The 13,693-nt window shown below is 51.7% G+C and overlaps 4 protein-coding genes across 4 annotated transcripts; 2 read left to right on the top strand and 2 right to left on the bottom strand.

The window, feature by feature from the left end:
- Positions 1 to 1,051: 1,051 nt before the first annotated feature.
- BKA67DRAFT_564208 (ATP-dependent RNA helicase) lies at positions 1,052 to 3,148 on the bottom strand. Its single transcript, XM_046102717.1, has one exon. The coding sequence runs from the start codon at positions 3,083 to 3,085 to the stop codon at positions 1,256 to 1,258; it is 1,830 nt and encodes a 609-aa protein (XP_045958388.1). The 5' UTR covers positions 3,086 to 3,148; the 3' UTR covers positions 1,052 to 1,255.
- Positions 3,149 to 4,589: 1,441 nt separating this feature from the next.
- BKA67DRAFT_535450 (pyridoxal phosphate-dependent transferase) lies at positions 4,590 to 8,661 on the top strand (the record flags this gene model as incomplete). Its single annotated transcript, XM_046100017.1, has 13 exons — positions 4,590 to 4,901; positions 4,960 to 5,099; positions 5,150 to 5,380; positions 5,452 to 5,456; positions 5,510 to 5,710; positions 5,769 to 5,918; positions 5,974 to 6,126; positions 6,185 to 6,590; positions 6,644 to 6,707; positions 6,800 to 6,844; positions 6,905 to 7,483; positions 7,553 to 7,836; positions 7,899 to 8,661. The coding sequence occupies 13 exons, from the start codon at positions 4,590 to 4,592 to the stop codon at positions 8,659 to 8,661; spliced, it is 3,333 nt and encodes a 1,110-aa protein (XP_045958387.1).
- Positions 8,662 to 9,945: 1,284 nt separating this feature from the next.
- Positions 9,946 to 11,757, top strand: BKA67DRAFT_658439 (uncharacterized protein; the record flags this gene model as incomplete). Its single annotated transcript, XM_046107278.1, has 1 exon — positions 9,946 to 11,757. One exon carries the CDS (start codon positions 9,946 to 9,948, stop codon positions 11,755 to 11,757), a length of 1,812 nt encoding a protein of 603 aa, XP_045958386.1.
- A 744-nt stretch (positions 11,758 to 12,501) lies between these two features.
- Positions 12,502 to 13,487, bottom strand: BKA67DRAFT_517420 (type 2A phosphatase activator TIP41; the record flags this gene model as incomplete). Its single annotated transcript, XM_046097901.1, has 2 exons — positions 12,502 to 12,630; positions 12,750 to 13,487. The coding sequence occupies 2 exons, from the start codon at positions 13,485 to 13,487 to the stop codon at positions 12,502 to 12,504; spliced, it is 867 nt and encodes a 288-aa protein (XP_045958385.1).
- Positions 13,488 to 13,693: the final 206 nt, after the last annotated feature.

Below are 13,693 nucleotides of genomic sequence, written 5' to 3'. Positions count from 1 at the left end.
TGTTCTGACACTCGGACTGTCTAGTTATTGTAGATATCTTTTTAGTGTAGTTGTTTTCTTAAGGTATGGTTTGCCATAATTTTGCTATCTACAAGCGTTGTAAAATTCTCAAAATCCAACATGATGGAAGAAAATTCATGATAGATCAATTCGTCGTTACAGCGTTTATGCAATATACTCTATCGGGAAGAATCTGAGCTATTAGAAGGAGCGGTTTAACACTTTCGCTCTCTGTTATGAAAAATATACTTCGGTTTCATGCAGGAAAAAAAAATAATCCTCAAGTATGTTTAAGGCCGTTTGTTTCAAGATTCGAATCCAATGCCCTAGTATCTAATAATAAGGCAATCCTCCAGCAGCACACGCGTTATCGGTTACTGAGTGTTTGTACGCGTACCTTAGCTCTAACTGTTGATCAACAAAGGCACCAGAGTATTGCCTAGCATGATAAAGAATATAACAAACTTTCATGTGTTTGCCCAATACCATGCTACCAATCCTCTCCCCCCTTTGAATGGTCAAAGTTCTCCTAACGAATCACTTTCAACTGCCCATTATTAACTATAATGTCTTTGTTGCTTGCCACTAACCAGTCCTCATCTCAGTTGGCTTGAGTTAAGCAAGAACTTCCAGAGCCGTGTCGATCACAAAACTCGAACTATTGATCGAGACGCTTGTTCAAATATGGGCAGCTCAAGCCCTTACCAGGCTGACACATATCAATGTCGATTTTGACCTGGAGGACGGAAACGAGTGCAACCAGCCGCCCAAATGGCACAAACAGAGTCGTCGCTCGGTAAAACACTACTGACGAGTATCGAGCCAAGTTTAGAAAGCTCTCCCTGCCGTCCTCTCAACATACAGCGTGAATAACTCACCACTATATACGAGATTGTCCTACTAACGCATACAAGCTGCCGTATAGAAAGCTGTTTGGGTCCTAGAAAGACTGGCCCGAAGTCAAACAGCGACAACTCCACATAGAACTTCACATTATACATATGTGATTACAGCCTCAGTGCTCCCGAACTAATCTCCAGAGCTACGAGAGGTGCAAACTTCGAAACGTGTCCTTGGTCAACTAGACGTTGATTAGTCTGAAGACTTATTGCGATTCAAACGTATTAATGTAGCACTGAGGAGAGCAGGTAGACATATCTCCGTATCGTACAATCTATCTCGAATATAGCCGCAACTTCCAGCCCATCGTCTACAGTGTTTATGTTACATGTTGTACGCTTTGAATTCCCAGTCATTAGATCAACGCCTGTCCCATGTACATGCTCTCTCTGACCTCGGCGACGATGTCTCTCCTGTCATCTTTGCCAACTAATACAACGCCTCTGCCTCTTCTGCCCATACGACCGGCACGCCCTAGTCGATGGATAAAATCAATTGTAGTATGTGGTACATCATATAGAATTACATGTCGAACTGCTAGAGTGTCGATACCTCTTGAAGCTAAGTCGGTGGCGACAATGACCTTGGTGTTTGGCAGTGATCTCCTGGCTGTAGTAGGTTTCGGAGCAGCCTCGATATTGGTTTTGAGGGGTTCAGTCGTCGTGAAAGTGCCCAGCATCTCGGACTGGCGGTGCTCTGAGGTGTCTCGATGAAGTGCCACTGCATCAATACCCTTGGACACGAGATAATCTGCGACTTCTTGTGTCTTCTCTCTTTCATTGACGAAGACCATAATTCGCTTGACATCAACTTCTCCTGGTGTGAATCCCTCATGGCGCACAGCATCCTTGCCGATTGACCAGATGGCATCGGCGCAGGCGAGATTCTTGTTGTTGCGGTAGGGGTCTTTGGATACGTCCACCACACCCAGCTGCACACGTCGGGGAATGGCGTGAAGGTTGGGGGTCGTAATGCGGACCATGTCTGGGAATTGAGCTGCCATGTAGTTGTCCAATCTCTTGGGGATTGTGGCGGAGCACAGAATCAGCTGCTTGACGGAAGGCAGAGCTCGATCCAGGATTTCAGTGGTAACAGGGGAGAAGCTTCGGTCGAATAAGGAGTCGGCCTCGTCGACCACAAGATGGGTAACCCGTGACAAGATGTTTGGATCCGAGTCTGCCATGGATGAAAGAAGATGGGGCGTGGCCACAATGACATCAATACCACCTGGGTTGTACATGCCCCTCTCGATCACTGTCGCAGACTTGTTCGCCGACAGCATAGCCGTCTTGAACTTGACGGCATGCGACAGCGACTTTGCCACAGCACCGATTTGATCAACCAGCTCCGCGGAAGGCACGAGCACAACAACCCTCGGTCTTGCAGCAGTTGGGTGAGGTTCGAATTCGCGAGGTCCGGTATAGCCTGGCTCCTGGATTGCTTCCTTGTGCTTAGTGAAATATTCGCGATATTTGGCAATTTCCGGATCCGTTGTTTCGGCCTCTTTCAGGGCATTGATGCAAGGTGCGAGGTATGCTAGGGTTTTGCCAGAGCCTGTCTCGGCCGCAAGCAGAAACTCTTCTCTGCTGGATTTGCTCCGCGGCTTGCGACCCTTGCCCATGTCCTGCCCGAGCAGCGCAGGTATCGCAAGTCTCTGCACTGGCGTAGGTTTGATATCAGTCATCCCCTTCAACACATCGTCGGTAATGGCGGTCTTGACCGAGGGTAGTAGGTCGAACCGATCGAACGACTCGATATCGCTTATCGTTTCCTTCATTCGCGACCTGTGCCCGTAGCCAATGGGTGCCAACGAACTCTGCATCTTCATGGCCTTGGTTCTCCGGTCGTTCTTCTTGCCTCTGTCTTGACCTCCTCTCGAGTCTGCCGATGCGCTGGAGGGTCCGTCTCTGCCACGAAATTCCTTCACGTTCATGCCGCCAAAGGGACCGGGTCTTTGTTTTGGTCTATCACTGTCTCGACCTCGATCGTTGCGGTGAGCGGGAGGTCGTGCGACATCATCCGAAAGCACCATGCGCGACGGACTCGAGGACCGGCCGGCTCTTGGATTCCTAGAGAATGCATAGGAGCGTTGTGCAGCCCATGGCTGACGCAAAGCCTGAGCGCTCTGTTGTCTTGTCGAGAAGAGACATAACGGACATATGCGGGCTGATATGAGTGACCGCATGGTGTAAGTTGTGGCAGCTGCGATAGTGCAAATGCGACAAGCTTCGGAAATTTTCCCATAAAGGGTTCAAGCTAGGATGACGTTCAAATGCATTTTTGTGCAAGTAGCCGTTGGTGATTATGCAAGCCTGCATTTGCATAAGTATAAGCATAATCCCTGAGGTTAGGCTACTATACTAACCTAACCTAGGTTAGTAGTCTAACCTCAGTTCCGGTCGGGGCTCGGGTTGTGTACGGATCCGATCCGTCCCCAGTAATTTACTGCGTGGATCCGTATTTGCGGAATAGATGTGGGGTTGCCTATTCGAGCTGTGCGCATACTCTCACATGTTACAGTAGGTACGTACGGAGTAAAGAGGAGGTTGAGGTCTGCATACTGCAGTCTGCGGCTGGTCGCGAGCCGTCCTTGCATCTGGAGGCACCGCGAATCCCCAACTCAGCGTTGCGCAAACTCTTGGCCGTACGTCACTAATTGCATCTAGCAACAACTCATAGGATGACATAGGCGACAGGCGAGAGATGTGGCGCCGCAGTGCACTCAAACATCAAATCTGTTTGTCCTCCACCATGATATCGGTGGACTTTGACCGGTGTAGCTTTTCGAGATGAAATTACGCCACCATGCGGGACAACGCGATTCTGCCTGACTTCCCTCTCGAACCACTTTTTTCTACCGTTGTCGGAACATAATGTCCATTTCGGGGATGAAGGCTTCATCAACGGCACTGAGGGGTTCCTTGCAGTTCTTTTCGGCTGCCTGTAGTTCATTGTATGGATCTTGGAACGCAACAAACGGGACACAAAGTAGGACGGTGACCACTCCAATGCTATGGGGTATCCCCCAAATTACACCCTGTTCGGAGCCGTATGCTGTGTCGCCTCGATCAGTACCGAGCTCCCATTTACGGTCGGCACTACTTCTGCGTTACATGACGAGGGCTGTGATTGGGCAATGTGATGGCACTACACGCCGTCAGTTCCTGCGACATATCAGTAACAGTCCGAGAAGCGTTCATGTTTGGAGAGCTTATTTCAACGCTTTTAGACGGCGATGACACATACAGAAAGTGGTCGTTGATCCTTCGCTTGGGAGCCCCTCTCTACACGACTCAATGTCACTACCGCCTTGCCATTCGTTTCGGGGAGAAGGTTAGCAATACCTGTCGTGGTCATCCCCGGAATGTTGCAGTAGATCAGATCATGCGATGATTTATCGAGTTTTTGTTAGGTGGCACGAGAGTTTGATGCAGGCCTGTCTCTCGGCCTATAATACAACTTGAGACCAAGCCTACCACTAAGAGTTGTTCGTTATGACGCACACATACCTCTCTAGGGACACCGCATGAGGGTTTGGTTTCGTGTAATTCGGAGAATGAGGTTGGCTCAGAGCTCGTCTATGGAAGCATAAATACAAGAGCTGCGATACCTGAGTTGTATATTGAACAGACCTCGATAGTAGCACCTCTTTTTCAAACACAATAACAGGCAAACTTTCTCACTTCCCAATGGCAACTTTCCAAACACCAGATCTCTTTCCAGGAGAACTAGTTTCTAAGCTGAAGCCAGAACGGCCAGCAGTCAAGATACGAGAGTCGGCCGATATATCAGATGAATCGTCGGAGACCTGTATCGGCACGCGGCCTGAACATGGGACAGCCTATACCTCCTTTCGAAACCCTGGCGACATCTCTCATCAAGTCATCAGTTCATACTTCATTGGTCCTCAAGCTGAAAATTTATCCTTTTTCGAAGAAAATATTCACACTATCCTGGAAGAGCTTCGCTTAGCTCGCAATAGATACTTCCCTGAAGATGGCGTGAGTGGTCGAGTGAAACCACACATATCTACTAAGACTCACTGTATATGACTTATAGAAATTCATCACCAAGGACATCCAAAAGAGTGTTGCCTTCAAGAATTCGATGAAGAAACTGAGCAACGCGGTCCAGAAGGCGGCTAACATTCTCGGTCGTACTTCAATTCCCTTTTGGTCTCCGCGATATGAAGCTCATATGTTAGTAGCCGTCCTCCTTGTGACAATATTCTCAGCTAAATATGCAACAGGTGCACCGATATGAGCATGGCATCGTTGCTAGGATACTTCATGACTATGATTTACAATCCTAACAATGTCGCCCTCGAAGCCAGCCCTCTTTCTACTATAGCCGAGATCGAAGTTGGTGAGCAACTGTGTGAGCTCTTTGGCTACAACATTGATGAGGACAACCAAGACGCGCCACTTGGATGGGGTCACGTCACTTGTGGCGGAACAGTGGCTAATCTTGAGTCTATTTGGTATGCCTGAAAAACAAAAAAAACAAATTTAAAAAGAGATTGAGTGCATTCAGTACTAATCAGACATATAGGGTCGGTATGTAGTGACAAACCTTGGTCATATAGTTGTTGATGCTGACAAAATTTGAGCTCGCAACCTGAAGTACTATCCTCTTTCCCTGCGGGAGGCGATGGAAGAGGATGGACCACTCAACTTCCTCAAGAACAGATTCTATATGGAGACCTGCTCAGGGGAGCAAAAGCTGTTCTTCGAACTTGAGGATTGGGAGCTATTGAACTTGAAAGCGACAGATATCTTAGACATCCCAGATCGACTGTATCAGGAGCACGGTAAAGCATCCTCCACTACAGCAGCTGAACGCTTGATACTCATGCTAACTTCTCTAAGGAATCTCCAATACTTATCTTTCCGAGGTAATGAAGAAGTATACCATACAGTCTACCGGCAAAGATGTTCTCGAGCAGAAGTACACGAGAGATAAGCCAGCACAGTATATGCTGGCGACTACAAGGCACTACAGCTGGCCAAAAGGTGCAGGTAAGTATATATATTCCGTCTCTTGAGTACCACGCTGATAAATGACATTTCGAAGCTGTTGCTGGGATTGGCTCTGACAATGTGATTGGTATCCCGGTGGACAATGGCGCTCGAGTGGATCTGGGGGAACTAGAGAAAAAGCTCGAGCAGAATCTCAAGAAAAAACAACCCGTTCTGGCTGTAGTTGCCATTATTGGCTCAACTGAAGGTACGTCGCCTCCTGCTTGAATTATGTAGGCTCCCGACTCACATATCTGTTCTCACAGAGGGCGCCGTTGACCCTCTGAGCTCAATCCTGGCTCTGCGGAAACAATTTCAGGCCAAGGGTCTTTCGTTCCTCGTCCATGCTGACGCCGCATGGGGAGGCTATTTTTGCAGCATGCTCCCCAGGGATTATCGTCCGGGAGATGCCGTCCATCTTCCAACCGAAGTTGGAGACACTGATGGCTTCGTCCCCGATGCAAGTCTTAGGGCAGAGACTCTCGAGGACCTGTATGCTATGAGGTTTGCTGATTCCATCACTGTCGACCCTCACAAAGCAGGATACATACCATATCCTGCAGGCGGTTTATGCTACCGAGACGGGAGGATGAGATACTTGGTTACATGGACTAGCCCGTACATATATCGTGGTTCTGTGACAAGTATCGGTATCTATGGTGTTGAGGGAAGGTAAGCAACCCAGCCAATAAGCAATAAACGCACTCCACTCATCGTCTGGATAGCAAGCCTGGTGCCGCAGCGGTGTCCGCTTGGCTATCGAACAAGACTATTGGTCTCAACCAGGAAGTGAGCAGCTCCTCGTCCCCCCAATCAGATTGTTCATCTGTCGGTTCCACACTTCACCTCTACAGCACAACGAGTTAATATCACGATGATAGGGTTACGGAGCGTTATTGTCAGAAGTCACTTGGACCTGCACGCGGGTGAGTTGTTCCTACCCACAAACAGTCGAAAATAAGACCACTAATGCACTGTAACTTTAGCTTTCTGCGGAATGGGCTGGTATGACCGACTCAACAAGCCCTTTCATCTGCGTGCCCTTCAACGAACTTCCGTCTGAACTTGCTAAATGCTCCACTCCTGAAAGAGTCGAGGCTGAAAAGGCTCGTATTCGCAGAGACATCATCAACAAGACCAACGCAAAGATTACCGAGGAGGACCTTGAACGACCTCAGGACCAGAAGGCTATGAAATTGATGCGTGAACTTGGCTCCGACCTCAACATCAATGCCTTTGCCGTCAACTTTCGCTATTCCGACGGTCGACTGAACGAGGATGTCGAAGAAGCCAACTATCTTATGAAGCGAGTCATCGAAGCGCTCTCTGTTGACAGCCCCAACGATGACCCTACCAAGATCCCGCTGTATTTGACTTCAACAGAGTTCTCTGATGAGCTTTATGGTAATTGCAAGAAACACTTTGCCGAACGACTCGGTCTAGAAGACAGCACCCAAGACCTCATGGTCCTGCGGAATGTCGTTATGTCACCCTTCCCGACCGACGGCAATTTCATCCACCGCTTGGCAAAGATCTTTTACGACACCGTCGAAAAAGAGACCAAGGTAGATTGACCATGTTTCGACCTAGACATCATATGACATCAGTATCTGACTGACCTGTGAACATTCTAGATTGTACGAGAACGGAACGAACTCAGCGAGGACCTTCACAGCTTCCTGATCCAGGGTACTGATCAGATCTATCTCATTCACCTGCCCATGTTCTATGTCGCAAACCACCGCCAGCAGTTGATTGTATCTGTCGACTTTGACGAGAAATCAAAGACAAAGTACAAAACCATGAAGAATGCCAATCCAACTGAACCCATGATTCTTTTTACTCAGCGCAGTACTTATCTACCAGATATCGTCAGCAATAATGGAACCTTCACTGCGAAGATCACAACTAAAGCGTCGTGAGTCATCCCTCAGCTCTATGATTCCTGTTAGTGAGCTTTCAATGACAAGTGATTTGTAGTGGCACGATCCTCAAGAACATCAGTGTGACTGTGACCTCGACAGTCGTCAGTCGGCCTCTGAACTCCAAGTGGCGTCTTCCGTCTTACCCGCAGAGCTTTATGCCCTTTTACCTCTACGGAACCCGTGAGTTACCAAATGTCTCTCAGCCAACCCTGGCAAGATCTGCGCTTACAGAATGCCTCTCAACCGCAGCGTCCGAGGCCAACATCGACCACGTCATCGTGCGCGCCCCCAACACCCAGCTGTCGGCCGGCCGCTGCACACTCAACCTCGAGGGCGACTCCACCGCCGACATGTGGACGAGGCCGCTGGTGCTGCTCCTGGACGACGTCTACGAGGAGTCCATGCAGCCCTTCCCCCCGAACAGCGAGATCGTCAGCAAGAACGGCGCCGTCATCGCGCACCCGCACGCCGAGACGCCCCCCAGGCATTCCATGAACGGCAGCGCCAAGGGCGCCCTCCCCACGGGTGCCGCCATCGTCACCTCTGAGACGCGTAGCGGTAAGCTGCGTAGCTCGGGCTTCTTCTTCCGTCCCGGTGCCAAGTTCAACGTCCATGTGTATGAGGACGGGAGCCGAGATGATGAAAGTGCAGCCTTCGCGAGCTTCAGGCTTGGTAAGGAGGTTGGCAAGGGCACCATCGAGCTGGGTCCGAGCGTGTATGTCGACAGTGAGGCGATGAACTTTGATCGGTTCAAGAAGGTTGAGAAGGTTACGGAGTGGAGGCGTGAGTTTGACCAGATTGGTAAGGAGCTGGACTAGGCATGGTATACACGCCGGGCGGGCAAGAATTCGTGAAAATGGAATCAAAATTGTGAGCCAAAAATGGAAAATGTCAACTTATTATGATGGGATTTGGAGCCGTCGACGCAAATTGCTTGTGATGATCGTGGACGGTGCAGCCGATAGCCGAAGAGCCACCTATATCAAAATATGACCCTTCATGCATTCAGCTGTTGTTCCTGCTGTGACATGTATGAGTATCAAGCTGCCGGCTCGGAATGCGGCATCTCGCTGTGTCCGGACACCTAAAGATACTTGGAGCTGTGAAGACGAAACTCATCTGTCCTTCAGGGGAATGTCTTGCCATCCATATCCCTTCACTTGCTCGTCTACATGAGAGAATTTCGAGATCTCCGAGGACTGCTTCCATTCTATGGAAGGCTTGTCGAGAAATCTAAAGCACAAAGGCCCTAAGTTGTAAGCTGCAGCCTGGTATGACTCATGGGCATATATAAATTCGTGATTATGGTATCAAGGTCAGCCATACGGGCGAGAGTTCTAAAGATGGGGGGAGTTGTACTATAACGAAGACCGTGTGTTCCTTTAGGCCAACAGGCATGGCTGACTTTGCCTAGAGAGCCTCTTACAGACGATAACATCGGCGACCGTAAAAGACTTGATCACTGCTGATGTGGGAAGTATATAGTCGTATGATGGACATGAAGTGGGCGCTTGAGAGAAAGTGCCCATCTCGTCTGCATCCCTGATCTCCACACATTGCGAATATGCTTGTCTTTACATACTACTGTAGTCTAGACTAACCTTAGACTAGTCTAGTGGGATATGATCTATCAAGGCTGCTTGTCGGTGGCACAAGCTTACACAAATGTAAGATCGTCAGAAGGCATGGATTATCTATGAAATACGCCAGAATACACGTGCCGTGACAAAATGAGCCAACGATTGACGACCTGCCACACGGGGAGTCATGACGACAAATGTTGAGCGAGCTGAAGGAAGTGGGGTCACGCTGGGGGGATTAACCTTAGTCTAGACCAGACTCACCTTGAGTATATGTAGCTTAGCTTGCAACCCCCCAAACACGCGTAACGCGTCGAGAGGCGACCATGTTTTTTTGTACAATCCCTCCCACACCATTTAGCATCACGGCCCGCCAACCCTCACACGGTACACCGCCTCAGCACCTTATTTCGGTTCGAGCACTGCTGGAGCCTGTGCGCCATACCGTGCATTCGTCTATAACAAACAGCACTACGCAAACCCCGCGACAGGCAAGGAGGAGCGCACTGGAGCTCAACAACGATGCCGCGTCCCACGAGAACCAGAGGCGCGTCGAGGCGCCCTGCGGCACCTGTCGCCAAAGAACCGTCACCGGCGCCGCCGCAGGACGCGGGTTTCAACGACATCTATGACACCAGTGACCGGGAGGAAGCGAGGCGACGGTCGCGCAGAGTATCTGAGCGCAGCACATCGAGGACGGCACCAGCACCGAACCCGCGTCAGGCAGCCGCAATAGAGGCGGCACGCGTGCGGCGCGACGCAGCTCTGAGCCGGCTGGAAAACATCACGTCCCCCTCTGCCACCGCGAACACAAATACCGCCGGGGAGGACACGGAGAGCTCGATTGAGGTAGAACTAGGCCGACGCGCCGTGGCTGCGACGCCTGCGCATGGCGCCAGGCTGCACGATCTCTCGGGCCTGGAGCTGGACGATAGCATGTTCGATGACCTGAACACCACGATAGACACCGCTGGGCCCGCGAGCGCGCAGAGATCCCTCGACACGTCGACGTTGTCGGCTAGCCATTTCAAGCGTCGCCCGCGTGCGGGCAGCTTCCTGAGCAGGGACGATGGCCCGGTGCGTCCTAGCAGTCGCGCCGGACCGAACACGCCTGGTATCAGCTCGACGTTCAACATTGGAGTATTCAAGAGGAGGGCGCGGGAACCGAGTATCTTGGGCACAGCACAGAAACCCCGTGCGGAGAGGCCAGTGCCGCGGAGTGAGAACGGCGACAGGTCCGAGGATGATGAGGCTGAAGAAGAGGGCGAAGAACAAGAACAAGGAGAAGCTACGGGCGGTAACCAGTTCTCACCCGAGGCCGAGTCGACACCTTTAAGGCGTTCTAAGAGGCAATCTGGTGCTGTCGAGCCTGCGGAGGGGGAAGGGGTCGTGGAGGTTCCCTCGAGTTTGAACAAGCGGAAGCGCAAGTCGACCGAGGCACATGAGCAAAGACGTCGTTCTTCTCCGCATGACGGTAGTGACGAAGTCATCCCTGCTACCGCAGAAGACCCCGAGGATGAGGTCGACGAATCAGCCCTTTCATCGCCCCCTTCGTTGCCCCCGGTGAGGAGGCAGAGCACACCCCTGATGGAGAACGTCGCTCCGCCGGAAAGCAGTGGGTCCGAAGACGAAGCGGAAGTCTGGCCGCCACTCCAGTCTCTGGCCAAAGGACGCTCGCGACGACCGCCCTCAGCATTGCGCAAAACCCCCGTCCGTGAGATCGCGCACGATGACAGCGTTTCTGACATGTCATCCCCGCCTTCCTTGACCTACTCACCAAACTATGCCGACCCCTCCCCGCCGCCTCAAAAACAGACGAGAGCAGCAGCAAAGCCCGTCACCACAGCAGATCTAACGGGCCTGCTTCCCAGGCGGCGCCTGAGGAATGACAAGAACGACCCCTTCGGCGGCAACGACTCGGATGACGAGGTAGTCAATACCGGTCTTGCCAACGACGAGGACGAGCTGTCCTACCTCGACGTCAGGACGCGGCGACGGCCGGCAAGACCTCTGTCAGGTGCGGGGAAGACCAATCAGCCCGCCAAGTCTACCCAGCGCAGCAAAGGCAAGGCGGCTGCTTCAGCAAAGCCGGCAAGGACGTATGGGCGATCTGCGGACAAGGAGAACCAGGAGGGGGAGGACGAGCAGGACGAGCAAGACGGACAAGACGATGATGCTGAACGGCAGGATAACGCCTCGGAAAATAGCCAGGAGCTGGTGGCGCGTGTGGGCGAGGAGCTCAAGAATGCGGCAAGGAAGTTTGCTGAGGTCGACAGGTGGGAACTTGAGTTTGAGGAGAACACGCAGAGCAGCTCTCCGCGGGATGCAAGGTAGCCCGGATCTCTACATGCGCAGCATATAGCAGAAATAGGCATTGGTTTTCAAGAAAAAAAAGCTTCGTGTCGTGTTCTGATGGAAGTCCTCCTGTCCAGCTTGCTACGTTGTACCATTGGCTTCAGCATCGGTTCGAGCAGGCAGGAAAAGGAGGGCAAAGGAATCAGCATTGAGGCGTTACATGGTATGGATGGAGATTTGTGATTCAGTTGATACCTTGGTCATTATCAAATCCAGACCCGCTGCTACCTGTTTATAACAGCATTTCCAATCCATTCTGAAGTCATGACTGCGAGATGATATCGCTCCACAGAACCAGTACGTCCTTATTCATGTCCCCAACCCAACGCCGGAATTGCCACGTATTGGTGTCGCTTGTCTCTCTCAAAATCGAGAACGAAAATTCGAACGATTGAAAACAACCTGCACCAACGAAGAGCGTTGGCAGACAGGTGATCCGCGTCTGGCTGGAATACGCTCAACCCGCAAACACTTATTATGCGTTGTGTTTGATACCATACTAGTAATCAGAGCAGCCAAAAGATTATGCCACTCCACATGTTTACAAGACCTCACAGTCGTAACAATGTTGAGCAGAGTTGCGCATGTTCGCGAGTCGGCCGTTGAGGGTGTTTGCCGTGTCGTAGCGACCTCGAATATCGCGGCTGGATTTCGAGTAGCTGACGGTCTTCGGCTGGCTGTGCAGTGTCCCTTTACAATGGCCAATGATTATGAAGACTCCTCTCACGGTGCCAGCGAAATGCTTTCCAGAGTCCCTTCCACCACCCGGTTCTTTAGTAATTCTGCGATCTGGTTGGCGTCCCTAAGAGCAGCGGGTACCTCATCTGGCCTCAAGCCAGTCATGAGCAGTTTCTAAGCACGAGAGTTAGAATCATAGGAACACAACGTAGCCACGTTGCCGTTGAAGAGGAAATAAACAGAGGAAAAAGAAGAAGAAGAAGAAGAAGAAGAAGAAGAAACGCATTGCTCACCTGTCGGACGTCGTCGAACCCTGTTTCTTTTGCCGTATACTCCCTGATCACCTCGTCGGTAGCAAAGTCGACGTAGATTCTCGTATCCCTAACTCTCACCACCACATTGTCCAGCCGCATGAACAATCTGGCGAGCAGCAACATGCGCTGCTCATGCACGCGCACCTTCACGCTGAACACACTGATGCCGTTGTCGTCCATCTCGCTCTCGTACAGTATGACGTCGTCGAAGAAGAGGATCGGATCCCTCCTCTTCAGCAGCTCGATGGGGATCTGGTGGTCCGTGGGGGCAAACCGTGGTGCCGCGCCGCCGTTGTGGCCGGTGGAGGACACGGTGCCGCGGTACTCGGTGCTGTAGCTCCAGTCGAAGGGCTTCACGACCTCCTTGATGCCGGCGCTGGTCCTCTCGCGGCTGGCGGACCAGTCGCGGGCGTATGAGACCTGCAGCATCTTCTCGCCCGTCTTGTCCACAGCATCGAGGGCGTCGCGCGCGCAAAAGGACACGGACCAACCCGAGGGCTCGTGGGAGACGGAGACCAGGTTGTCGCCGAAGATCATCTCGGGGACCGGGATGCCCAGGGACTCGGACATGGAGTCGATGGGGCCGGCCTTCGAGATGGGCAGCTTGCGCGTGCTGATGGCGAAGCGGCCCTGTCGGTGCGTGGCCGTGGCCTGGGCGACGGAGGCTGCCGAGGGGTACGGCTCGATTGGGGAGGTTATGTGGCCTGGAGGCCCCATGGTGAGGGTTGTGGGTATGGACATGGTGATGCAGAGCTCGAAAGCCGGTGTTCAGATGTTGACTTGCAAACAAGGGCCCTACATACGTTGCATACCATACAGATGTGACAGCTGTGGTGGGGGAGGGGCATTTTTGGTTCACTGCAAGCGGAATATTGCAGCGGACCGTCTGCCTTCAGTGAGCTGGACCCCGCTTTTGACAGAGC

Source organism: Truncatella angustata (assembly GCF_020726525.1).
Source record: "Truncatella angustata strain MPI-SDFR-AT-0073 chromosome Unknown BKA67scaffold_4, whole genome shotgun sequence".
NCBI lineage: Eukaryota > Fungi > Ascomycota > Sordariomycetes > Amphisphaeriales > Sporocadaceae > Truncatella > Truncatella angustata.
Note: the sequence above shows the minus strand (reverse complement) of the source record. Positions and strands in the feature narration are given on the sequence as shown.